Source organism: Zootoca vivipara, chromosome 3 (assembly GCF_965207765.1).
Source record: "Zootoca vivipara chromosome 3, rZooViv2.hap1.1, whole genome shotgun sequence".
NCBI classification, from domain to species: Eukaryota; Metazoa; Chordata; class Lepidosauria; order Squamata; family Lacertidae; genus Zootoca; species Zootoca vivipara.
Genome location: NC_142586.1, coordinates 15,699,801 through 15,727,693, shown reverse-complemented (window position 1 = coordinate 15,727,693; position 27,893 = coordinate 15,699,801). Strand labels below are relative to the sequence as shown.

General features: G+C 43.8%; 1 protein-coding gene across 1 annotated transcript in view; it reads right to left on the bottom strand.

Moving 5' to 3' along the window:
* VSNL1 (visinin like 1) overlaps nt 1-27,893 on the bottom strand; it is a 94,392-nt gene that overhangs the window by 24,735 nt on the left and 41,764 nt on the right. The window contains exon 2 of the mRNA XM_035110040.3: nt 21,867-22,033. Coding sequence (XP_034965931.1) covers nt 21,867-22,028 — 162 coding nt within the window. The 5' untranslated portion in view covers nt 22,029-22,033. The remainder of the gene's footprint in view (nt 1-21,866; nt 22,034-27,893) is intronic.

The window sequence follows — 27,893 nt, the reverse complement described above, 5'->3', positions numbered from 1 at the left end:
TAGCTGACATTCCTGCCTTGCAGGGGGTGGACTGGATGACCCTTGGGTACCTTCCAACTCGACGATTCTATGATCAATCACAGCTCTGACCTCACTCAGTAGCTAAAAACACTGATGGGCAGAAGCAGCCAGACTGCCTCATTCCACAGAAATCACTTAGAAGAGTACTTGTACATTGTGCTACTGAATTTTCTTTCGGGGGTGGAGGTTAGAGACATGCCTTTTTTAAAGAAAGAAAGAAAGAAAGAAAGAAAGAAAGAAAGAAAGAAAGAAAGAAAGAAAGAAAGAAAGAAAGAAAGCTCAAAGTCTGAGGCTGTTGCTTGGGGACACCACTAAGGGTTTTCATAGGGAGATGGAGCAGGTTTTATAGGTAGTGCCACAAGAAGCAGTCGGGCAGATCCAACATAGCAGCAACATCAGTGGCCAGCAAAATCTAATTGCTTTGTTCCAGAACTCCCTTGGAGTGCAATCCAATATATCCCTACTCAGAAAGTAGCTCCATTGCGTTCAATGGGACATACTCTGGGTAAGTTTGAGGTCAGGTCAATGGTTTGGTCATTTGCTTTCACGTCATTCAAAGGGGCTATTATGGAAGATAAAATAATTCACAATCTATAAAACAGCAGCCAGCAAAATATATTATCTTCATCATCATGTTGGAACCTACCATTATAACCATGTCTTGCAGGAGGGTGTGATTTTCAGGTCAATTTCTGAATCTGATGGGCCTGTTAATCAGCATCTAGCAGCCTCAGCTGTTCAGCACATTGTGACAATAAATATTGGGGAATGCAGCCTGGATAGAGTTTTTGAAATGGCGTATCTTCCTCTTCCCTACTCCTCTGCAGAGAAAAACCAAATATAAACCTTATCATATGAACCACGGCAATCAGTTTCCATGGTCTGGATATGGGATCCGACTCTGTAGGGGGCAGGTCGATATGAACCCAATCAGGAGGTGTATTAAAAGAGACCCATTAGTAGATTTAATGAGTCAAGTCACTCTCACTGCCAGGCACTATCTTAGCATGGAAGGTTATCACAAAGGGAGAGCATTCACATTGAATATTGGGTCTCTGCTAAAGAGGCGGAACTGATTCCAATTAAATGGAAGCTTTTCTTTCATTTGATCACCACATGATTTCTCCTTCTGCAAAATGCCTGTTAGAATTTCTAACTAACAGTATTAAAAAAACACAAAATTATTTTAAACATCCTGGGTTAATAATGGTGTATTTAGTAAGATGCCGATTCTTTCTGTTTCAGCACTGCGGAAAACTCTGTTGCTACCTGCCAGCTTTATGGCCTCCCTCAAAAGAATTTATGCGTTTGGAAGAGTTTGTAAGAGTAGAGATAAAATTGAAGCCTTTGAAATCACAAGGCTAAGAATAATGCAAAACAAATGGCTTAGAGAGAATATCCATTGTTTAAGCATTTCAAGTAAACGTTATTTTGCTCATAATGTTGCTCTGTGCTATAACAAAAACCACAACCAAAGTTTGTTTTGGACTAGAAAAGTTCAGCATTACCTATAACTCAGCTAAATATACCGTAGATATCTAGATTTAGGCCTATTTTGTTACATGGATATGAAGAGCGTTTAAGGTCCTTAAATGCAAATACTTGGGCGTAGGTTGCTTTGATTAGTTAGATCATATGACAGCCATCTTCAGATATCTAAAGGGCTGTTACAGGGAAGATGGAGCAAGTTTGTTTTCTCCTGCTCTGCAGGGTAGGACACGAACCAATGGCTTCAAGTTACCAGAAAGGAGATTCTGGCTAAACATCACGGAAAACCCTTCTGACAGTGGAATGGACTCCCTCAGAAGGGGGTGGGCTCTCCTTCCTTGGAGGCTTTTAAGCAGATGTTGGAAAGCCATCTGCCACGGACACTTTCATTGAGATTCCTGCATTGCAGGGGGTTGGACTAGATGGCTCTTGGGGCCCCTCTGATTCTGTGATATCAGGATTCCAGTAAAGGGAGGCTACGTGCTGTCGATCCTGGAAGGAAACTAAGTACCGACGAGGTGAAATCCAACCCCCTGCGCCCCTTATGCCAAGCTCTGTGGGATTTGGATTTTGTGGAAGCATCCCTTGGCCACTCGGGTCACTCGGCTGGCACAGACTTCTGAAAAACCACAAGCAGTACGCTTGCCTGTGCAGCCTGGCGGAAGGCGCCCAAACAGGGTGCTCTGAGGGCAGGACTGAATTGTTGGATGGCAAGCTGTTCTCATGCTGGCGCTGGTTACATGACCTCAGCAAGAGGCTGCACCTCATTTCTCTGCCAGTTTTTTCTTTACATTGCAATGTAGTCGAAGCAAAATTCCAAGTATGGTTGATACTTGGGCCAACAAATTATTCTATTCTATTCTATTCTCCAATCTACCCCCAAAACCATTCTGTGCCACTTTTGGGAGAGGTTGGGCTGCAGATGTAGTGATGAACTACATCTGATGAACCTCAGCAGCTAGCTGGGATTGCTCAATAAACTTTGCAATATTTTCCTGAAAAAATATTGCATGTAGAATAATTCAGGTTCAGTCTCCCACCGATACCTCCAGGTAAAAGGGAAAGGGAAAGGACCCCTGGATGGTTAAGGCAAGTTAAAGGCGACTATGGGGTTGCGGCACGCATCTCTGTTTTCAGGCCGAGGGAGCTGGCGTTTGTCCACAGACAGCTTTCCGGGTCATGTGGCCAGCTTGACTAAACTGCTTCTGGAGCAATAGGACACCGTGACGGAAACCAGAACACATGGAAATGCCATTTACCTTCCCGCCAAAGCGGTACCTATTTATCCACTTGCACTGGCGTGCTTTCGAACTGCTAGGTTGGCGTTCGGTCTATATGTAGGGCTGGCCCTGCCTCACTACCTTCCTGCCGCAGTGGTATTTATCTACTTGCACTGGCGTGCTTTCAAACTGCTAGGTTGGCAGGAGCTAAGACAGAGCAACGAGAGCGCACTCCGTTGCAAGGATTCGAACCGCCGAACTGATCGGTAAGCCCAAGAGGCTCAATGGTTTAGACCACAGCGCCACCCGCCTCCCTCCAGGTAGGACTGAATATGACTCCTGTTTGAAAGTCACTGCCTGTCGTGGTATAGACAACACCTGTGTTAGATGGATCAGTCATTCGACTTGATATCGGGCATCTTCCTCTGCTCCAAGTGTCAAAATTATGACTATCATTTACTGGGAGGAATTAAATAGGAAAATTAACAAGTTTGCCAGGCAAATCTTGTCCAGCTCAGTAAATTAACAGTTCTTTCTAACTAGCTACTACGAATAATCTTTACCAATCTCTCCAACTTTAGCATCACAGATGTGAACAGGAAGCTCTACGGAAGTCACTGGAGAATATGCCGCTAACATCACTTGATAGTACTTCCCTTGATGGTTTAAAGTCAAGTGTGTAAATGGCCACCACTGAACTTTTAGGGAGTCCCATCGGTGTAAGCCCTGAGCAAGGACTCTTCCTTGTGCGACGGGGCTTCTCCAGCCACTCCTTGCCTCACACACCACCCCCAACTTGGCTTGGGTGGGGGGTTGGGGAACACCTGGAAAAGCACACAAGACGGGGGGGGGGATCCTTCTGTCTGCCAAGTCAAAATGCTTGCCCTGACAGAACTGTAGCACGATGCTGAATTCTTCCCACTGTGTTTGGGACTGCATTTAAATATTGCCCCTTGTACGTGAACTACAGTGGCTATTATCACAGCGGCAGTCAAGTGATGAAAATCATGGATATTCTTCCAAGGTAAGTAGGCATAGCATCAAAAATTCAAAGCAGTAGGTTGAATCAATAAATAGAATTACCTGTCTATGGAGAGAAAGAAAATATTTGGAGAAAACAGCATGGCTCCAAACTCACTGATATGCAGCAAATGATAATGTTATTAAGATAAATATTTAGCTAGGGCTGCCATATTTCAAAAAGTGAAAATCCGGACACAAAAGTTGTTGAGCTTTTTAAAAATTCTCTTTTAAAAAGGAAGTTTTAAAAATCCTCTCTTTTTAAAAATGAAGTTTTTGAGCTATTTTTAAGGAAATTCACCAAAATCTACGCTTCCGACATGGGTTGCCATATTTCTGGATTTTCCTGGACATTTAAGCGATTTCTGCCTGGGCGCTGTTACAGACAGCTCAATCCCGGCTATGTCTGGGAAATTCCGGATAAATGGCAACCTTAATTTAGCTGAAGATCTATTTTTAATTAGGCCAAGGTAAGACTGAAGGGGGCAAAAGAGCTACCATAGAGTTGGGACGGGGCCAGTTTGGTGTGTGACAAAGCAACAGCACCCAGCCAATAGACTCCTACAGATTGATCTCTGTATTCCACAACTATTTTTCTAGAAAATGAGGTGCCGGAACTCATCACAAACACCTCCCTTGTTCTTTTTATAATGGGAATGGCGCCCACCTCAAAGGTGCCAGAAATGGGTGCCAATGAGTTGCGGCTGAAATACCCCCTTGGTCCTACCAATGTTACCTTGAACAGCATGGAAACCACTTCAAGTAGCATCTTCCTGCAGTCCTTGATAACCCTTGACCCAACTCCATGCATCCTTGGCATGAGATGGGAGGTGTAGAGACACTTGAGCTTGGACCTGCAACAATCTAAGAGGCACAGGAAGAAGCCACGCTGCAGCAATTCCGAGGATATTATAAGCACAGAGATTGCTGCTCCAGCATCTCATTATGGGACCTTTGATATTCAGCGTACAGTGGTACCTTGTTTCTCAAACGGAATCTGTTCTGGAAGTCCATTCAAATTTACTATAAGCATACCAGAGGGAGGGCAAAGGGGAATGTACATCATCTGCTGCCTGGAGGAAACCATTACTTACTGGTTTGGGCATTCACGACTCCAGTTTTGTACCTTGGCTGTCCTTTGAAAGGTGGGCCCTGGGAGGCAGGAAGGGGAGGAAGACAATGCAAGATATTGCCCTCTCCAGAGGGCATGCTTAATGCTCCCATGGCGAGTTATCAGCTGCCTAAAAAGAATGCCTTTAGTTTTCCTTTTCCTAAAGTGTAAGCAGAATCCACAGTCACTTCCCTTCACTGTTACAAAACAGTGGGTGGGAGTCATAAAGATGCCCAGAAGGGCTGGCTGAAGCATTTAAATCATTCCCAATCTTAATCTTTTAAATGTTCCCTAAGACTGTCAGGGAGCAATACCAACACAGAATGCAGCTGCTGATGAGAAAGTCTACTTACATCTCCATCCACTTTCTCTCTCACCTGCTGAATGATCAAACCAAAGGAGATCACTATGCCTCTAGAGCCCTAGTGACCAAGGAGCCAGCAGAGGGAGGTGTCACAATGAAGGACGTGTCACAAGGACCTCCGCAACCTAGCAACCACCAGCACTGAACTGACACTGCTCTCAACTGACACTACTAAGTTTCCTTATATGGCTTTTATTCCATGTTCAGCCCCAACACATTTTAAAAGGGCATTAGATGTCAATCAGATCGACCAAAGGCCTGGTTAAAAAGGAACATTTTTGCCTGGTGCCTAAAGGTGTATAATGAAGGTGCCAGGCGAACTTCCCTGGGGAGAGCATCCCACAGATGGGGAGCCACTGCAGAAAAGGCCCATTCTTGTGTTGCCACCCTCTGGACCTCTTGAGAAGGGCCTCAGAAGATGATCTCAGGGTCTGGGTAGGTTCATATGGAAAGAGGCAATCCTTGAGGTATTGCGGTCCTGAGCTGTTTAAAGCTTTATAGGTCAAAACCAGCACTTTTAATTGGGCCCCAAAACTAATTGGTAGCCAGTCCAGTCGGACCAGGATCAGTGTAGTATGTTCAAACCATATTTCTCCAGTGAGCAACCTGGCCGTTGAACTCTGCACCAGCTAAAGTTTCCGAGCTGTCTTCAGAGGCAGCCCTACGTATAATGCATTGCAGTAATCTGAGGTTACCAGACAACAGTAGTTAGACTATCCCTGTCCAGATAGGGGCGCAGCTGGGCCACCAGCCGAAGCTGATGGAAGGCACTCCGGGCCACTGACGTCACCTGAGCCTTGAGTGACAGCAAAGGATCCAGAAGTACCCCCAAGCTACGAACCTGCTCCTTCAGAGGAAGCGTAACCTCATCAAGAGCAAGATCATGACTATTACCAAGGTTTTAATAGGCCACTCGTTGGCCTGAAGGCTCCTGGAGTGGCTCGCAATGATTTAAAAGAGCAAAAATAGAGCACGGAAGCTCAATGCTAAAATCACCACAAAATAATAATACCACCAGCAGCAAAGTCAACATGAAAACAGTGCAACAGATTGGAAGGGTTGGGCGCATTAAAAACACCCCAAAGATGCCAGGCTATGTCAAGTGAATCACTCCACAGGTCACATTTCTGGAAACTCGTGGGACAATGAAAAGGACCCCGGATGACTATCTTAATCACTTTGTGTGTGTCTCAATATTACCATCTGTAATACAGACATAATACTAGCGTGCCTCGTGGAGTTGAGGCAAAACACATTAGAAGCATTATGATAGCTATCACAAGGAGCTTAAAAGTAATAAATAGGGCTTTTCATTTTTTCAGAATAATGATTATATTGCTAATACACCGTTTTCTAGAGCCTTGCTATATTAATTCATCACACACACACACACATTTCTATTCAGAGATTCAGAAACACAGGCATTTGTGAGAGCACATTGCACACGGTAATTTGCCTGTCTATGTAATCATCAATCCATCTTCCCCTCTCCCTCTTAAGAGAATCAAGATTTAAATCCCGGCTCCGGAAAGCAATTCACTCCGGTTGCTAAGCAGCTGCCTTATGCACATGGAACAGGCAATCACGAAGATTCTTAACAGTTGCAAAAGTGGAAATCTCTTGTTGGTAAAAAAAAAAAAGCACAGAGTTACAAATCAGCTAGGAACCCACTAAGTGGGAATATTAGATTAACACCATTCCTTCCGCTAAAATATAACAGTTTTAACAGCTTCATTGAGCTTGACAAGAGTGTGCTACCCAGGGATGAGACAGTCAACTGCTCCTTCTGCCTTAAAATGAGCTCTGTGTTGCTTGAAAGTGTATGGATGTTCTTTAAAGGCAATTGGTCCCAAAGAAAGCATCTCTTCGTCTTCATATTCTCCATGCCAGGTGTGGGAAACTTGCAATTCTGCAGGTTCTTTAACTCGCATCAGCCCCAGTCAGAATGCCCAATGCGGAGGGATGATGGGAGTTGTACTCCCAACAATATTTGGGGTGTCCCAAGTTGGGGGAAGCAGTGCTAAATCAATGAGTCGTTGAGCACCAAGAGTGGCACTTTAAAGATGCAGAGAGGAAAGGTTATAGCCAGTGTTTCTCCAAGCTTTGCAGCTGGGGATGTGGCGGGAATCTCCATGCAGCAGCCCAGATCAGACTTTTGCATCCTCGGTTCCCCAGATGTTCTTGGCCTACAACTCCCATCATCCCTCGCTAGCAGGACCCGTGGTCAGGGATGATGGGAATTGTAGTCTCAAAACATCTGGGGAACCAAGGTTGAGAAAGGCTGGCCCAGACAATCATCTCTCCCACCCATGTACAACATGCAGATTGCACTGCAGAAGGCGTAACTGAAATCATCCGGTGGAGGAGGGGGGCATTTAATCTGAGTGTGCAACTACCAATTTCGAGGGCTCATCTAAATTATTTTGCAAAAGATAAGAAAACAGAGGTGCTTTGACTGCTTCAGCTGAGAGTCAAAATGCACAAAGCCTTTGTTAAAAACCAACAACAGATTAGCCGATAGGCATGCATCAATGAAACCACAAGTGTGTTTTGTATGTGGGATTCAAATTTTTAAAAATAGCATAGTGAAACCAATATTCTTGCAGGCATCTCCAACCTTCGGCCCTCCAGATGTTTTGGACTACAATTCCCATCATCCATGACCCCTGGTCCTGTTAGCTAGGGACCATGGGAGTTGTAGGCCAAAGCATCTGGAGGGCCACAGGTTGGGGGTGCCTGGTGTAATGGCTCATACCCACTTCTGTTTTTCTAGAAAAAGAGGTGCCACAACTCACCATGAATGCCCTCCTTGTTCTCTAATAATGGCAATGGCGCCCACTTGAGAGGGGCCAGAACTGAGTTCCAGTGAGTTCTGGCTAGAAAAAAGCCCAGCTCATACCAGAGGTAATGGCGGCGCAAGCTGTGTATTACAGTGTGGGTCATGCCAATGATTGGAGGTGTGCACTTGAACTGGAGCATGTGCTAAGTGGATGGGGGTGCTTGCAAAGAACCCTTCTTTCTTTCCCCTCCACAAACAGCTTCTCCCTAGCTGTTTTTCTTCTAGACAGGCATTACTAGCAATTGGAAAGAAATGTGGAAAACTGGCAAAATAAGATGACAATTTTTTAAAGTGGGGAAGTAGTTTTTTTTAAGCAATTCTAATACACAAAAGTATGCTACAAAAATGTGAATCTGCCCATTTGCTGTTAATTGGTGCATAATCCAGCAAATACTTTGACCCCTCCTTTTTTGTCAGCAAAACACAGACAACTGATACCATGTAAATAGTTTTTGGTGGTGATCATGTGAACAGCGATAATTTCTCTGTTTATCTCTCTTCCTCCAAACCAGGATGACTCAACATTGCTCAGCTAGAGAGAACGGCCACCCTGGAGATTGCTTTTTGTGCTGCAGAGGTATTTCAGAAATAACTTCAGCCCCCACAAAGTAGTTTTGATGCATTTGACACCAACCATGAGACTACTGCGTGTTTAGCTATGCAAGATGCCAAACCCTCTGTGACTATTACAGTCAGCCTTGATGCATGCTGTTCAACGGGGCATTTGCTCTGATTGTTTCCCAGCACGTCACTTTTGGGGGGAGGGGGAGGTCAAAAACAGCCATGTTCAAACCAGAATGCAAATTATCCCATATGCATTTGTTCTAACTTATGCATGTGGCTTTGTTCTTAATACAAAGTCCGGTTAAAACCAGCACTTCCCATTGGGCTGGGAAACTAACTGGGAGTAAGTTGGCCCAGGATCGGTGTTATATGCTCAAACCATATTTTGCCACTGAATTTTGCACCAGCTGATGTTTCTGAACTGTCTTCAGAGGCAGCCGCCCATATAACACACTGCAATCCTCTAACCTAGAGGTTACCAGAGCACAGACAATAGATGTTAGAATAGACTTGTAAAAGGGTAAAAGAGTATTGAGAAATGAGCCATAATGAACATAATGACAAACAAGTTTAAAAGTACTTCCCCCCCCCCAAAAAAACCAGAGTCCTTTCTGTTGGGGATAATTCAGATTGAAATGCCCAGGTGTCAAAAAAAGACTATTTATGTATGCTACTACTGCGGCCTGTGTTTTGTTAGCCCAAAAATAGAAAACGAGTGAGGTCCCAGCTAAAGAAGAATGGCAACTCAATTTGACAGAATATGCACAACTTAACACAAAGAATAAGAGATCAAGAACATACATTTAGAGAAGACTGGAAAACGTTTATTGGATATATGGGAAATAATTGCGTGCAGCTGAAAACGCTGGCAGCATTAAAATAAATTCAACAGTGTAAATAAGTTTTGATGGAGATTATAACATGATGTTTTGTACTGAGCTATTTTCCATCAGAGAAGATTTAAACTTCAGCAACAGCCAGTGGTCAGGGATGGTGAGCGTTTTGGTACAAATACCTGGAGGGCACCAGCTTGGGGGAAAAGCTGGTTTAAACCATGGTATACTGAAACAAACCAAGCTCTGTAAACATATTTTGATTTTGGCTTGTTCCTATAAGTCATGGTTGAAGCTTTAAACTAACCACAGTTTTGACAGGAGGATTCAAATGTTGTTATCAGGCCTCAAATTTTGAGCGCTGCCCTGTTTAAAGCCGTATTATGTATAGACTCTATGGGGATAAATCTTTTCTCAGTCAATTCGATATCTGGTAGGACGTGGAACAACACACTGAAGAGATGAGGCAACATCTTGTATTCTCTTGCAGTTTTATAGCTGAGAGGGGGATCTTGTCGCCTGGGCAGCCCAGGACCTCACTGCTCAGGCTTGTGCCCTAGAGAGGTCATTATCGTGCTGGTAACTCAGCAAAAACAATGCAGGAGGCAGCAGTTACGAGTTACTGGTCTCTGCAGCCACAAAAGGCACTGTGATTCTCCAGCGGTTTGGCTTCACCCCCGGAGGTGCACTCCATTGTCTCTTGAGACAAGACGGATGCCAACAATAGAACTTCCAGTTACCCTAATATTTCACTTATATCACCAGCTGTATTAACAAAAAAAAAACCAAAGAAAAACACTGGATTTGGATTTATTCCTGAGCAAACAGGTGATATTATTCAATCTCTCCACAGCCGTGGAAAAAACATGCCTGCTTGGGGAAGAGTTTTCTGCTATAATATCTGATAAATGTTAGTTATTTAGATCACAGCATTATCCCTAGATGTGGCCTACTCATAAGGGGCTCGTCTTCTAGGATGTGCAATGGATATTTTTATTGATTTATTTATTTCGATGCAGGTACAATTGGAAAGCGAAACAGGTGAAACTTTTTGAATGATATACCTGTTGACTTTTTGTTCCTGGTTAACACAGTCCAAGGAATGCTAAATAATATTTGTCTTCTACTTAGCATCACATGCCAAGACAAAATCTTTGTTTTACTATCTATTGCAATCTCGGGGGCGAGCTTAGAAAAGTTTGCATTCCAATTCAAAACCTGTTAAAGGTGATTTCTAGGGAGCTTACAGGTCCACATGACTGACAGGTTTTGACATTCTTCCTGCCAGGGTCATTCTGGTGAAAAGTCCTCCGTGCTCTGAGGAGTGGATGGGGGGATAAGTTGTCAACCTGTGATCTTTGGGCGGTATTTGAATCTAATAAACAACAACAATAACAACTAGTCTTGGGAAATTTTACTATTGCTTGTGATAGCTATTAGCTCCATTCAAAAGGCACAGAAATGCAAGACTAATCAGTCTTGTTCCATTATTTAACTGTAGCAAGATGGGAATGCAGCTTTTTCTTTTTTCTTTTTAATGAGGTTAGGGAACATAGCTGCCAAGTACCCTGTTTTCCCCGGGAAACCCCCGTATTTTCTTACCGCTTCCCGCAGGTGTCCCGAATGGCAAAATACCCCGTATTCCCCCGGATTACGGAGCTCCTGCCAGCGGCCATGTTCTTCTGGTGCCGCGCCGGCACCGGAAGTCGCTTCTACACACTTCCGGACATGCGTAAAAGCGACTTCTGGCGTTGCAGACATTTTAGAAATAGGCACAGCATCATTCTATGCATGTCCGGAAATGCGTAGAAGCGACTTCCGGTGCCGCGGCACTGCTGATCCCAGATTTTTCAATCCGGAACTTGGCACCTATGTTAGGGAAGAGAGGCTGGATCCTCTCTTTTATCTCCAGCCTTTTTGCAGTCAATCAGTTAGTTCTATCATTTCAAAACACAAAAAATGAAGAAATAAAAGGGAGCAAGGAATCAAGCAAGGAGAAAGTTACCTCCCTCTTTTTCTTCGATGGGATTCCTAATTCAGACTTCACAAAACTTCTTTGCAAGATTGTTTGCATTTCTAATTAAAAGCCAAAGCTTGCATATCGGCTGCCTTTGTTAAACAAATGTATTTTAAAAGCCAAAACCTATGCGAGGCACACTCCCAGTTTGCATAGGACCGCACTCTGAATTAAAGAAGAAGGGTGCAGAGGGAATTTTGGCAGTGCTTTATAACTGGAATTTAGTAGATTATTCCAATTTACTCTTAAATTTTGAACTGACCTTTACTCAGTGTTTTCTGGGATTATGGAAGTATCAAGAAACTCTGACAATCCATGTAAATAAGTTTTTTTATCTGCCAAATTTTGCATTTCTCACCAGGCACAAGAGCAAAATTGTGTCTGCTTCTGATAGCGTGATTGTAGCATATAATTTGTCATGCAGGCTACTGAAGAAGGAAGCAAATTACTATTCTGGGGGTCTTAAATAAAGGAGATCAAGTACAAAAAGAATTTGTTTCTGATAAGCTCCAGTGTAGCTTTGCTAAACCCCACAGGCAGAAAGTTTCAGTGATCCAGCTTAGGAACAGGGCTCTAGCACATGAAAACTCATGCTACAAAGGAATTTAGCCTTTAAGTTACAACTAGACATCTTATTGAAAAACTGCTTCTTCCTCCTTCATTTTGTAATTATAGTTCTCAGTGGGAAAATTAAAATAAGCACTCTGCTGGCCAAATCCCAAGCTCTCGCTCAATTTGTGGCTGCACCAGAAAACAGCAATGTAAACATTGTTTGATATATGAACTTATATACAAGATATGTGGCAGAGCGAGGAACAAGTGCTTGAAAAGTTTGAAAGCAGATGGGGAGGGGGAACTGTCAGAAGCTGTCAAATGAATCTCCCAGTACAGTAAAAGAAGAAAAGAAATTAAGGATTAAGAGGAGATTTAAGAAAAATGAAGTGGCAACATGAGGAAGAAATGGACATATGTTTGTAACAGGAGCGGGGAACCTGATTTTTTTTTTAAAAAAAGAAATTGTATTAAATTAAAATGATTTGGACTGATTTGTAATAATTTGGAAAATCAATAAAATAAATAAAGAGAGAAGAAAAGAAATTCACCCTATGTAAACTGGAGTTACGTAACTTTACCAGACAACACCAGTGCTGATAAACGTATACAATAATGCATGTCACGAATTTGCTGTATTTTATGACATTTTGATTTTAAATTGCTGTATGCTACTCTCAAGTAGCATGCAGGAATAAAAGTCTCCCTCTGTATATAAATAAATCAGATTGTTGCGCTAGCATGGACTTCACAACCGGCAACCATAAACAAACACTTGGCTACCAAGCCCAGCCACAACTTGTACCATCCAAGAGACCCAAACAACTGGTGAAATGAAATAAAAAACACAGACACAAAGACAAGGTTGGTCAAGCAATCCAAGGCTCAAACTCATGAACAAGCTGGCCCTGTTTCTACATCACGGGAAGTCATGGTTTGGATTGGAAGAAATCATGACCCCGGCTTAGGGCCACATCCAAGCCATCAGTAAGTCAGGAACAAACCTTGGTTATATACCAATGTTTATTGATAAGGAAACAAACGGAAATCCTCGATTTGGACTAAAGCAGAGATTGTGGTTTGTTCCCTAAGAGTGCTACTGTCCTACAAGTCATTTAAGCAGCTGCTAGAAGAGAACCCTTTACTGCAGAATTCTATGGGCCACCAAGCAAGGTGGGATAATCAAATCTCAGATAAATTGGATCAGTCAAGCATCACTTCTGCGCAACTTAGCTGCGAGGGGCAGGATAGCTGGGCTCTGATGCCACCCATAACCACATCTGCTCACACAGAGATTCAAGAAGAACCTCCCATGCTGCCCCAATGTTCCAATTCAGGCCAGGCAAATTTCTTCAAACTACTGGCCCTCCAATGTGCGTCACATTGCAAGATCAGGCAGCACTGCTCTTCCCCAGTCCTCCCGCATGCAGGTTCTTTTCAGCAGAAGTAGAAATGGGGCCCTGTGCACAGCCTGGGGGAGAGTGGCTGACAAATAACGCAATGTAAGATGCGGGAAGGCCTCTGCCAAAAGCAGCTAAATTGCTTGACTATGTTGAAGCACACTCCGGCACAGTAGTGGCAGCAGGAACGGAATGGGGAATAGTCCTCCTGGCTCCAGGAATGAGCCGCTCGGCAAACTGCTCTCAGTACCGTAGCTTCGGAGGAATAAGGAGTCCTTTTCAGGGATTCAATGAACATGGGGAGCAGGACTGGCAACTCTTGGCCCTGCCCATTACCTCCACAAGGGCCCTGTCTGCACACAGCTCTCCTAGTACACTGGGAAATGAATGGTCTTCCTGGATCACGTGTGTGGGTGTGTATAGGCCTGGGCGATGTAGCGATACATTGCCTGAAACTGGTTTAAAGTTAAAATCATGATAAGATTAGTAGTCTTTATTGTTCGGTTTCTGATCATTGGTTCTCATGGGAAACTTACAGATTCTTGCTTCACACAATTAACTCAAGGAAGTGTCAATTTACTCTTGGCAGAAAGCCAAGGTCTGCCTGGCCTGGCAACAACTCTCTCATTGGTTAATAACCAGCACTGAACTCTGTTATCTAGGAATGCTCGCACAGTTGTTTCTTGTGGGTGTTAGGAGTAGGAGTGCTGCGTATGGTTGGAGAGAGAGTAAGGATTTATTTTGCTTTGCTTTGTATGCAGAAACTCTGCTGGTTTTATTTTCTTTTAATAAATCCTGTAAATAGTTATTCTGCGTCTAGCCGACTAGTCATTTCCACTTCAACTAGCTTCTGCGCTGTGCAGGAAAACTCTGCTACATTTGGGCTAACGCCACTAGAGCTATGCCTGACACTTCAAAATTCTAAGATTTTTTAAAAGATTTGGAAGTATAAAGAGGTTGTAGAAGAGTTTTAGTTGAGTTATTATTATATATTAAGATTTAGTTAAGTGTTGTTACTGTATTGAGTTTTAAGATTTAATTAGAATAGAATTGTATTTTGAGATAATTATAAGAGATTTATAAGACTGATAAATTAGTAAGTGATATAATATGTTTAGCAGATATTGCCCAGCCCTAGATGTGTATGCGTGTAACTCTACTTACGAATGTTTCTACTTACGAATGGAGCTCCGTCCGCCATCTTGGATGCAGTTTAGATAGGATTTTTTCTACTTACGAATTGTAAATAGTCAGATAGCTTATTTCCTTGATGGGAGGGTATTCCACAGGGCTGGTGCCACTACTGAGAAGGCCCTCTGCCTGGTTTCCTGTAACTTCACTTCTCACAGTGAGGGAACCGCCAGAAGGCCCTCAGAGCTGGACCTGTGTCCTGGCTGAATGATGGGAGTAGGGACGCTCCTTCAGGTAGACTGGGCCGAGGCCGTTTGGGGCTTTAAAGGTCAGCACCAACACTTTGAATTGTGCTCAGAAACGTACTGGGAGCCAATGTAGGTATTTCAGGACCAGTCTTGTTATATGGTCTTGGCGGCTACTCCCAGTTACCAGTCTAGCTGCCACATTCTGAACATGAGGGGATCAAATAATAAAGGTAAAAAGGTAAAGGACCCCTGGACAGTTAAGTCCAGTCAAAGGCAACTTACCAGAGGTTCAGAAAACCAACTTGCTCCATTCTGACAAACTTAAGTCTGGCCAGGAGGATAAACAATTATCCTTATCCTGACCACAGAAGATGGTGATCATGCCAAGCTACATTTAGGGTATGTGAACGGATCCGCACATAAGGAACTGTTATTATGAGGTTCAATATGTTGTCTTACAGGAATAAAAGCATTAGGAATAATGGACTCTGTTTCTTTCACTGATGTAACAGTTCAGCAATACGCTCAAGTTAGACCCTTAGTGTTAACACCTCCATATAGCTATTTGGGCTTTTAAATAAATATTTTTAGAAGATAGGCTGAATAATATTCTGTACTTTTCATAAATAGACCTGCGTCTGCCATGGAAATAGCTAGAAACCCCCTAAGCAGGAAGGATTCTATAAAAACATATGAAACAACCCAACCTAATTCACTAGCACTAACCAGAAAAACAGCACATTCACTCCCTTTGTTCTCTCACTTGTAGCTTGAGCAACTTAATTTTCCAGCACGAATGTTTCCCTCACTGTTGTTTTGTCACGCTTGAAATATATAATTAAGAGAGCAAATTTGCACAGCAAGTTCGTTGGAAGAGCTCTGCGGTTCTGTTGGCAAAAAGACGGCAATTCGTGCAAACCCTAATGGAACACAAAGGGAGAAATTTGCTTTCCTTCAGGTTGGAAGGAAAAAAATAAGGCTGATGTCCCAAGGTGCTGGAAATGTTCAATCTAGGATTAGCAGAAACATGACCTGAATCTCAACGGCTGCCTTTCGCAATTACACAAGGTATCTAGACTGATGACTCACAAGGTGTTTGGCTACAGTTTGATGCCACACCAAAACCACTGCATACAGCGTGGCAGAAATCGGTCGTGACGGTGCATAATTGCTCATTGTTGATCTGCCTGGGCTAATGACAGTGGGATATGCATGCCATGGATAGAAAACATTAGAAAAGCGCTTCTTCCAAAGTTGCCTCAAGTGCGGGAGAAGCCACCATGACATGCCTCCACATGCCGGTCAAGTAACTCTTAGAAAAACCCAGGGCCACCCCAAGGAGGTCCTTCGAGGAACCAGTCTTGTGTTTGTGTGGGGAGAAAATGGCTCAGGAATGCCTCCCACATTAACTGAGGCAGGAAGTTCTGACCAGGTTTTTTTTCAGCTGGAACTCTCTGGAACTGAGTTCCGGCACCTTCTCAGGTCGGTGCCATTGCCATTGTAAGAGAACAAGGGAGGTGTTGATGGTGAGTTCTGGCACCTCTTTTTCTAGAAAAAAGGCACTGATTCGGATGTACTGGCGCAATGTAGGAAGTGGTTCTCCTATGCTGCTGAATGCTACACAGCCTCTTTATTGAAGCACACTCTAGGTCAACGTTGTGAAACCTTTAAAGCCTGGGGCAAACCTAGCATCTCTGGGAATCCCACAAGTCATGTAGGAGACTGAGGCCACAGTCCTCTCTTAATATTGCTCCCATCAACTGGCATTCAGTGGCACACTGAATCTGAACCAGACACTGTCGGGTGGATGGGACGACTCCAGAAGAATGAAAAAAGACAGCTCCATTGTAATGTGTGAAACTGACTAGTGAAAACAGCCGGTGACTGCGAATGTTTGGCGAACTCTGCAAAATTCTGACCCATTCATTATGGTACGTGAGGAGCAATGGGAGTTCACCCCATCATGGGGATTCAAACTGCTGACCTTCTGATCGGCAAGCCCAAGAGGCTCAGCACGTTTCTGAGCACAATTCAAAGTGTTGGTGCTGACCTTTAAAGCCCTAAATGGCCTCGACCGAGTATACCTGAAGGAGCATCTCCACCCCCATCGTTCTGCCCGGACACTGAGGTCCAGTGCCGAGGGCCGTTCTGGTGGTTCCCTCGCTGTGAGAAGTGAAGTTACAGGGAACTAGGCAGAGAGCCTTCTAAGTAGTGGCAGCCTCCCTGTGGAACACCCTCCCATCAGATGTCAAAGAGAAAAACAGTTACCATATTTGTAGAAGACAACTGAAGGCAACCCTGTTTAGGGAAGTTTTTAATGTTTGATGTTTCATCGTGTTTTTTATATTCTGTTGGGAGCTGCCCAGTGTGGCTGGGGAAACCCACCCAGATGTAATAATCCTGACACGGGAGGAAGTATCACTGTCTGCGAATATTCTGCCCCCCTTTGCGAACACCTCTAACCCATACAAAAAATCTGAACTGTTAGGAAATGAAGATATGAGATGTTGGAGGGCCTGCCCGCAGTTCTTGCCCCGTGGGAAGATTTGGGCCTAGATATGAATCATTTTAGCAAGCGTGGCAGGAGGCACAACACATTCCTGGCTCCCGTAAGAGTCGCGAGGTCACAAGCAACGGTTGTTGCCTACTATGCAAGGGAGTGTTTGGCGCAACACCCTCTTTTCATAGTGCAAGTGTGGAGGAGGTGTATTCATAGTGACAACAGAAGCGTTACAGGAAGCTGAGTAAAGGCAATACAAAATGTTGCATTGCCAACAATGCATCCTTTATGAGAAAATGCTGGGTTGTAAGAACTCAAATTACCTTTTTTTGCTACATAACAGCACTCTCAGAGATTCAGTAGCAAACTCCCAGTGAAAAGGCTCACGGCTTGATTAACTTTGTGTTCCCTTTGGGTGTAACCGAACCAGTGTGAGGCACATTTAAGTTGTGTTGAGTTGAACAGGAAAGCACAATCTTCACCCTGACTTTAGTTTTGAAGGATTGCTTGGTTTTTTGTTTTTTGTTTTTTCACATGTGCTGTCTTTTAGTTGTCGGATTGGGGCCAAAGGAAACCCAGATTAAAATCCCCATTTGCTATGAAGCTCACAGGGTGATTGTGGGTGTTGTCAGTTTAACTTATCCCTTAACAAAACTGGCATAATTTTTATTATGAAAGCACGTATTATGGGGAGCAGGCTTTCAATGCTCCCAACCCCTTCATCTCTCCAGCTTCATATTGGATGAGTAAGTACATCGTTCTCATGCATACCATGTACACAATTGCAACAGTATATGGGCAGAGGTAAAGGTAAAGGACCCTTGGACAGTTAAGGCCAGTCAAAGGTGACTAGGGGGTTGTGGTGCTCATCTCTCTTTTAAGCCGAGGGAGCTGGCGTTTGTCCACAGACAGCTTTCCAAGTCATGTGGCCAGCGTGACTAAACCGCTTTTGGCGCAACGAAACGCCATGATGGAAACTAGAGCGCACAGAAACGCCATTTACTTTCACACTGCAGAGGTACCTATTTGTGGGACTCAGCTACATTAGTCAAGATGAAACAGTGTTGTGAATGTGTTATAAACATGCAACACCAGGTGGCACCAGAGAGCAAAAGGAAATTTATAAGCTGTTTTCCCTAGCGGGTTTTTCTTTTGTTATAACAATTTAATTTCTGACTTATTTATAGCTGTAGATCCACCCATCATCAGGAATAATGGACACATCTGGGAGGGACATAGGTCTATTCTTGGTCTGGAACTCCAGTCCTCTTCTGAGTTCCTATTACCTACTGAAAGGGCAACTTGCACAAAGGTCATAAATTTAATGTGTCATTTGTTTGTTTGTTTATTGATTCATTTTAAAAACTATTCGTTTGAAACACTGTCAATCAGCCAGTGGATAGATAAGTATATTTTTAAAAAGCTTACAAGGGATTTTGCACATCCCACACATCCAACGTGGCATTTGAGGAGGGGGACAAGTTATTGGAATTATGAAACACCTACCTACTTGCATCACGGAAATATTTTGAAGACAGACAAAATGCTTGTTGGTCTGGTTTAGTCTATGCCATTCAAAAAAGGCAGGCCAGGAAAAGGCAAGGACATGGATTGCTATCAAACAATGTGAAAAACAAGCCCAAGAGGACACTGAGTGGCCTTCAGCAAACTGTTTAAAAGGATGGCATAAAGATTCATAAAGGGAGCTCTATGGAGTGCAGCTTCAGGGATATTTGAAGAGAAGACACAACAAGTGATAAGACACATGTGTAGAAAGGTCAGATCCTACATACCCCCAGGAGAAGTTGTTAACATTAAATAGAGTTTATGAAATGTTTAAGCAAGTGTCTAAAGATACGTTCAGATCAACCTCCCCCTGAGACGTTTGCAAGCTTTAATTGCTGACAGTCTATCAAACGTTATCATGAACCTCAGAAAAACAGTCCCAACTATATCTCTAATCCATGATACAGAACCAAGCGTTTAGCGTAGCTCTCATTTCCAGCTCTCAAAGCAGTCAGGGGGAAATGGTTAGATTGGCAGCTAAGCTTGGTCTCTTCTCTGTGGTCTTCAGGGGCCTACCAAAAAATTCAGGAACATGGTTCTCCATAAGCTGCAATATTACCACCCTCTCAGGAGTACAGTAGCTTTCTGAGGCTAATCTTATTTAGAGTCTCCTAGGGGAACCTTATTTCAGCCAAGCTATCCTTGATTGCCCTGTCATAACGCACTTCACTGCAAAACTCTAGTCTAACTTCAACTTTGCTCCTAGCATTTGCTCAGGTTTTCTTCCACACTGCAGTCAAATGTCCCAACTCCAACCATGATCTTTGGTTGGAATTAAGTGTAACCAAATAGTCTTATCGGTCTTCCGTGATGGTCAGTGTTAAATCTGTTGCGGCAAAGCTACAAAGAGTCTGCTGGCAACCTAAAGACGGACAGAACTAAACAGTATCTGCTTTTATTTTATGCCACATTTGTTATTATTCTTATGTTATAAATAAATAAATGTAAATAATATGTATATGTAAATGTATATGTAAATAATAAAGAAGATGAACCCATTTTATTACCACATAAGATTTTGCCAGTTAGAGCCCAAATAATAATAATAATAATAATAATAATAATAATAATAATAATAATAATATATTATTTATACCCTGCCCATCTGGCTGGGATTCCCCAGCCACTCTGGGCGGCTTACAACAGAAAAATAAAATAAAATAATATATTAAACATTAAAAGCCTCCCTAAACAGGGCTGCCTTCAGATGTCTTCTAAAAATCTGGTAGCTGTTTTTTTCTTTGACATCTGATGGGAGGGTGTTCCACAGGACGGGCGCCACCACCAAGAAGGCCCTCTGCCTGGTTCCCTGCAACTTGGCTTCTTGCAACGAGGGAACCGCCAGAAGGCCCTCGGTACCGGACCTCAGTGTCCGGGCAGAATGATGGGGGTGGAGACGCTCCTTCAGGTATACTGGACCGAGGCACATCAGCAGCTCATTCTTCAACAAGTCGCTTTGTCTTTAAGATGCCACAAAGCTCTTTGTATCTGATGCAACAGACTAACTCTGCGGAGTTTGCTACCATGACTTGGTCATGCTGGTTGGGGCTTATGGGAAATTGAGGCCTCCAAAACAGGTTTAAGGGTTCTCTATTTCAGTGCTTCCCACACTTGGGTCACCAGCTGTTTTGGGACTTCAACTGCCATCATCCCTAGCTAGCACGACCAGCAGTCAGGGATGGTGGGAATTGGAGTCCAAAAACAGCTGGAGACCCAAGTTTGGGAAACAGTGAAATAGATCATTATAAAACCTGGATTTTCCACCTAGCGCCATATGCTCGTGAGCCTCAATACGACGGCAGGATATCATAGCTCAAACAAGACTTAACAGGAGATAGCCTCGATGTAGAGAATTGATAGGTTTGCGCTTCCCATTTTAAAAAATAAAATAAGTGGAGATGTGCATTTCAATAATGGCAGGAGAGTGAACAAACTTGAGGGGTAGGGAGGCAACAAAGCATTCCCAAAATGGGGGAAGGTGTGTTGTGTGTGTACTGTCACCATGTAAAAAAGGGCACAACACAAGTTGTTGGGCACTCGAGTGGCACAGCTGCTAAAGAATTTGAAATCCAACACACAAAGGTCACAAAACGGCACGGCGCGTGCAGACGCCAACTTTTGTCACTCATCACGAATGATGTCCAAGGTGCTATTGAAGAAGTGCTAATGTCAGCTGGGCACATTGGCTGAAGAGTTCACCGTGTTAACTCTTAGGAACAAGAGGGCAACAGGCAGTAGAACCACAGGAAGACAATTCCCTTCCGGAAAGCCAAATGTTGCGAGGGCAGAGCTTTCCAAACTGTGTGTTTCCAAACACGTTAGTGTGTCAGCTGCAGTGTATGAACGCTTGCCACACTCCTTCCGGGGATGGAAAATGGTTACTTTAAAATAGATAGATAAATAAATAAATAAAAATGAAGGACCCCTGGGTGGTTAAGTCCAGTCAAAGGCGGCAATGGGGTGCAGTGCTCATCTCGCTTTCAGGCCAAGGGAGCCAGCGTTTGTCCACAGACAACTTTCCAGGTCATGTGGCCAGCATGACTAAACTGCTTCTGGCACAACGGAACACCGTGACGGAAACCAGAGCGCACAGAAACGCCATTTACCTTCCCACAACAGCAGTACCTATTTATCTACTTGCACTGGCCAGTGGCAGAGGAAGAGGAGTGCGGGGGGAGCCATTGTGGCTGCCCTCCTGCCCGCGCTGGGTGCCCCGCCCCTGCAGGCGACGTGCCCCACCCCAGAATGCGCACCAGCCCCGCCCCGCCTGCTCTCCGCGCCCCGGTGCCGGAGCATGAAGCTCCGCCACTGGCACTGGCGTGCTTTCAAACTGCTAGGTTGGCAGGAGCTGAGACGGAGCAACGGGAGCTCACCCCGTCGCAGGGATTCGAACCGCTGACCTTCTGATCGGCAAGGTATTCAGTCACACCTTGCAGTGTCACTTTGAGAGTATCCACGCAGAAAGAAAGGAAGAAAGAAGAAACCAACTTACCTTTACATAAAGCTGCTGGAACTCCTCAAGGTTCAGTCTCCCACTAGGGCAATCCTTTAGAAACCCTTTGTACCACTGTTTGAGTTCATGCTCATTAAACTCTGTGCTTTTCACCAGATCCTCCATTACTTCAGGAGCCAGTTTGCTATTCTGTTTCCCCATTATGCCTGCAAAAGGAAAATGCGAAAGCAAAAAAGATGATCAGTTCTCCATCCCAAGGGCTGCCCAAGATGGTTCACATTAAGTCATCGGCATTGTTTTGGAGTTCAGTACAACTGAACGGAATTGGAATACCTTTTCTCCAAGCTACCTTTGGAATCAATCCCACGGTTGTTTTTATCTCCACATGTGGTGATGGGCAGGCATACAAATGCCTCCCACTCCTTGGAAAAGGAAATCTGTGTCATGCTGAGGAAAATCAGCACAGTGGGCGAGATCCTGGCACCAACACTTTCCTGTCACTTTTGCGGTCAGTTGTTGTGCACGGTGGTCAGAGATACCGTTGTGCTGCTATCTGATTCTGACTACATACATAGTTTGCCTTGAACAGTTGCAAACGTTTAGTTATAATATATAATACCAAAGTGCCTTTAACAGGCGTCTAACAGATTGAGGTTGAATCCTGACAAGACAGAAGTACTGGGAGACAGGAGGCGGGCAGGTGTGGAGGACTCCCTGGTCCTAAATGGGGTAACTGTGCCCCTGAAGGACCAGGTGCACAGCCTGGGAGTCATTCTGGACTCACAGCTGTCCATGGAGGCGCAGGTCAATTCTGTGTCCAGGGCAGTTGTTTATCAGCTCCATCTGGTACGCAGGCTGAGACTCTACCTCCCTGCAGACTGTCTCGCCAGAGTGGTGCATGCTCTGGTTATCTCCCGCTTGGACTACTGCAATGCGCTCTACGTGGGGCTACCTTTGAAGGTGACCCGGAAACTACAATTAATCCAGAATGAGGCAGCTGGACTGGTGACTGGGAGCGGCCGTCGAGACCACATAACACCGGTCTTGAAAGATCTACATTGGCTCCCAGTACGTTTCCGAGCACAGTTCAAAGTGTTGGTGCTGACCTTTAAAGCCCTAAATGGCCTCGGTCCAGTATACCTGAAGGAGCGTCTCCACCCCCATCGTTCTGCCCGGACACTGAGTTCCAGTACCGAGGGCCTTCTGGCGGTTCCCTCGTTGCGAGAAGCCAAGTTATAGGGAACCAGGCAGAGGGCCTTCTCAGTAGTGGCGCCCGCCCTGTGGAACGCCCTCCCACCAGATGTCAAAGAGAAAAACAGCTACCAGATTTTTAGAAGACATCTGAAGGTTTACGGAGGCTTTTAATGTTTAATAGATTATTTTATTTCATTTTTCTGTTGGAAGCCGCCCAGAGTGGCTGGGGAAACCCAGCCAGATGGGCGGGGTATAAATAATAAAATTATTATTATTATAACTATTATTATTATTATCATTATCATTATTATCATCATCATATGGGTTGACTCACTCCTCCATCAAAACAATCATATTAATGAGGCAGCTACTTCCTCCAGCTTGACCCATTCCAAATGGTCTGGCATGTTCAAGTAGACTTTTATGTATGTATATAAGCCAAGAATCTCTTGAAATTTACAGTAGTATTTCATATACAAGCCTTCCTTAAAAATCCTTAAAATGGGGAGGGAGCTGTAATCTTCTGGACTCATTCCCTTGTATTTGTTGGTTCAGTAAAACTGAGCTATTATCTGCCTTGTTCTACTTGATGCAGAGAATTCTGTAATAACCCTTTATCCTAATTATACCCCTTCAGCCTTCATCTTCTTCCCAAAAGCTACTTCTTTGATTAGCAAAACTACATTGTTAATTACAATCCAAACTACGCACAACATTTCTGAACAGCTATCAAGTGTAAATCAAGGGCTTCTGGCTGTAGATCTAATTAAGAAGAGTAAAGAAAACTGTAATTCTTGGATTACGGTATCTAGTTTGCCACAAAACGGATCCTAACACCTTCCAAGGCTTTGCTGTTCTTTATTACTGCAATGGATACATTCAGTTTCAGGACGTGTACTCACTAACTAACCCTGTTCCTGATAACCATACATTTTCATTTTTTTTAAAGAAAAACAACAACTATGATATACTGTAATAATGGTTTGCTAAACATGTCTCTCTCCCAGATAATACCCAGCATTATACATTAGGAGAACACAGCCACACATACACAATCACTGGGATAGAGAACATAATCATTGGGGCGCAGCTGCTCTTTGAGAATTTGTTGTGGGATCAGCAGTTTTGCTGCCCATCTAGGGGACTATTTGCTTCCACTGTATTTTGCCAGTCATAGTGTAAAAAGAACAGATATTACCAAAATACCATTGGGCCACTTTCATGCCATGCATCACTTGGGAAGACAGGCGAACAAATGCCAGTGTACTGGAAGAAGCAAAGATCACCAGTGTCAAAGCAATGATTCTTCAACATCAACTTTGCTGGACTGGTCATGTTGTTAGGATGCCTGGTTATCGTCTCCCAAAGCTATTCCGAACTTAAAAATGGAAAGCGTAACGCTGGTGGTCAACAAAAGAGATTTAAAGACTCTCTCAAGGCAAATCTATTTTAAAAAAATGTAGTATAAATGCCAACAATTGTGAAACACTGGCCTGCGAGTGCTCAACTTGGAGAACAGCCTTTACCAAAGGTGCCATGGGCTGTGAAGACGCTTGAACTCAGGACAAAAGGGAGAAATGTCCTAAGTGGAAGGCACGCTTGGCAAACCCTCACTGTGATCAACTCCCACCCAGAAACCAACGTCCCCACTGTGGAAGGACGTGAGGATCCAGAATTGGACTCCACAGTCATTTACGGACTCACTGTTAAGACCGTGTTCATGGAAGACAATCTTACTTGGCTACGAGTGAAGAGAAAGTACTGTGACACCACTTCAGTCATGGCTTCTGCCCAAAGAATTCTGGGAGCTGTAGTTTGTTAAGGGTGCTGAGAGTTATTATTCTCCTCCCAGAGTTACAATTCCTAGAGTTCCTAGGGAAGAGGGACCGACTGTTAAACTACTCTGGAAATTGTAGCTCTGTGAGAGGGACAGGGGTCTTCTAACAAACTCTCAGCACCCTTAAATTACAATTTCCATAATTCTTTGGGGAAAGCCACAAATAGGTGAAGCAATATCACAGCATAGTCCTTAGTGCTCTGCGCCTGCAATTCTATACATAATTACTTCGAGAGTAAGCCACACTGACCACAATGGAACCTAAATCTGAGGAGTTATAAAAAACCGTAAGAAAATCTGATAAAGCCTAACTTTAATATCATTACAGATATGAGGCCAAATATAGGGTTGCCATATTCCCCAAAGTGAAAATCTGGACAGAGTTGTTGAGCTTTTTCGGAGAGAATTTATATATATACAGTGCTTTTTTTTCTGGGGGAACGCAGGTGGACACATACCCTTAAACATTTTGTGAATCCATGTTTGGCATCATTGAGGGGCAGTATTTCAACATGAGTAGGAAAATGAGAGTACCCCTAAAAATTTTTTTAAAGCAGTGTGTGTGTGTGTATGTATGTATGTATGTATGTATGTATGTATGTATGTATGTATGTTTACCCCCCTTGCCATACATCCAGGTTTTCCAGGGCATTTTGACAATTTCATGAAAATCCACCCAGATGCCAAAATGCTGCCCATTTCCCGGATGTGTCCAAGAAAATCGGGACGGATGGCAGCCCTACCAATTAGTGACATCCTCATTTATATTAGGCCAGTGTGTTTAGCTTCAGCCCCAAACCTGATAATAAAACAAAGGAGTTCAATCCAAGGTCATTCCAACCAACAGGAATCTTGGAATTGGTTTCAATAGAGTTAGGTTTTGCAACTTAAGAGCCCCACTTTGTTGACATTGCATGGACCTGTTGTCTTACACCAACTTTCTAAACGAAATTGAGCATCCTGCTGAGAACATCCCAGCTGAGCACATCTGCTTAGAGATGTGGATCATAGCAGCGGAGATAAACCGCCTTGCATTGTTTTGTATTGTTTCTGGCACCATCTTTTCAAGTTGTGTATCTGAGAGGTTACCCACCCTATATTAGTCATAGAGAGCCAGCCATAAAAACCTGCCTGCATTGTAACTGGATGGAACTACCCAACCAGTTGACCCTGCGTTTTGCAACATAAACAGAGAGGAAATGGGCCAGATATGTGCAGAATCCTGTGCAGGGCGATAATAGGCCAATTTCCGTGTTATTTTTTCAGGAGTAAGTTTAAACAAATCCCCTGCTGCGCCCTGGTAATAGCTGCAACTCCTGACAAACCTCTGCATTGTTCCTTTCTTCTCGGGCTTCTTTTGACACTGCCTTTCGTCTTAGTCATGCCAGCAGGAAAAGCAGAGGGAAGCAGCACAAAGCTGTCAAATCCCTGTCACGTGTTTCACCCTTTCATATATAATTCTTGGTTCACAGTAGGGGGAGAGATTAATGTAAAACTTCATCCTCGCCCTCACGCTGACGGAGCAAAATCTCACCCGCAAAATAAAATAAAATAAAATGGCTGAATAGAACAGTTGCCAGAAAGTTCCACGAAGATTGAGCGTTAACAGGCTCCCAACCGGAGAAAGCAACAGAAATATTACATGGCGCTCCAACCAAAGCTATCATCAGGAACTCCTTGCAAGGTTATGCTATTCACAGGGGATGTAAAGAACTTTAGCACATATTTAGAGAACGTCCGTACAACAAACTACAAAGTAACACACCCACACAATTATTAATTGGAAATAAATCTACTGTTTCCTTCTTTCTCATCAATGAGAAGAAATTAGTTAATTTAATCAACTTATACACCCAAGTTTCCCAAATTTGGGTCTCCAGTTGGACTACAACTCCCATTATCCCCAGCTTGCAGGATCAGTGGTCAGGGATGATGGGAATTGTAGTACAACAGCAGCTGGAGACCCAAGTTTTCGAATCCCTGTTATAGACTGACGCAGACAGAGTGAAAACCTTAAAATCGCAAGTCTAGAATGTAAAGCAAATGAAAAAAACCACCACCGACAAAAAGACAGAATCAGAATACTAAAACAAAATACGGAGCAGAGCAACCTAAATATAAATAGCCAAGGAATGCCTGAACAAACCAGTATATTTTTAATCAAAAACACACCACAGTTTATGCCTTTTGGATTGTATGGAGGGTGCCAATGGTTGGTGCCACTGCACCAGCAGTTTCCAGTTTGTTCAATGCCTCGGTTGCTCAAAAACCAAGGCCCTAAACAGATGAGATTTCTTCTGTATTCAGTTACTTAATTCATCAAGATCAATTACATGACAGGAGTTCACCAGGGCATGTACTACTCGGGCGAGAGAGTGCGCAAGCAGGTAGGGTCTCAGCCGCATACCAGATGGAGCTGGTAGACAGCCGCCCTGGACACCAGATTAACCTGCGCCTCCATAGCTTTTTGGCTGGCACTCTGAGCAGAATATTCTGGCGAGAAGGCGACATTTGTGACAGTGTCAGGAGTTACAGATCTGTCAGGTTTTCAGCACCCTGAGTAGCACCAGTATGGAGACACACCCAAAGCAAAAATGTAAACCCTGTACTGTACCAGCATGCAGAGTTTAGGCACAGTATTTATTTGTCACAAACTAGTTTCCTATAGTGGCGCTCGCCTGGATATGGCATGGCACAGATTGTGTGTTTACACCAGAAAGAGCATTCAAGGTGGGATAATAGATAAAAGGTTAAGGTAAAGGACCCCTGGACAGTTAAGTCCAGTCAAAGGCAACCAAGGGGTTGCGGCACTCGTCTCGCTTTAAGGCTGAGGGAACCGGCGTTTGTCCACAGGCAGCTTTCAGGGTCATGTGGCCAGCATGATTCAACCACTTCTGGTACAACGGGACACCGTGATGAAAAAAAAGAGCGCACGGGAAACACCATTTACCTTCCCGCCACAGCAGTACCTACTTATCTACTTGCGCTGATATGCTTTCGAACTGCTAGGTTGGCAGGAGCCAGGAGAGAGCAAT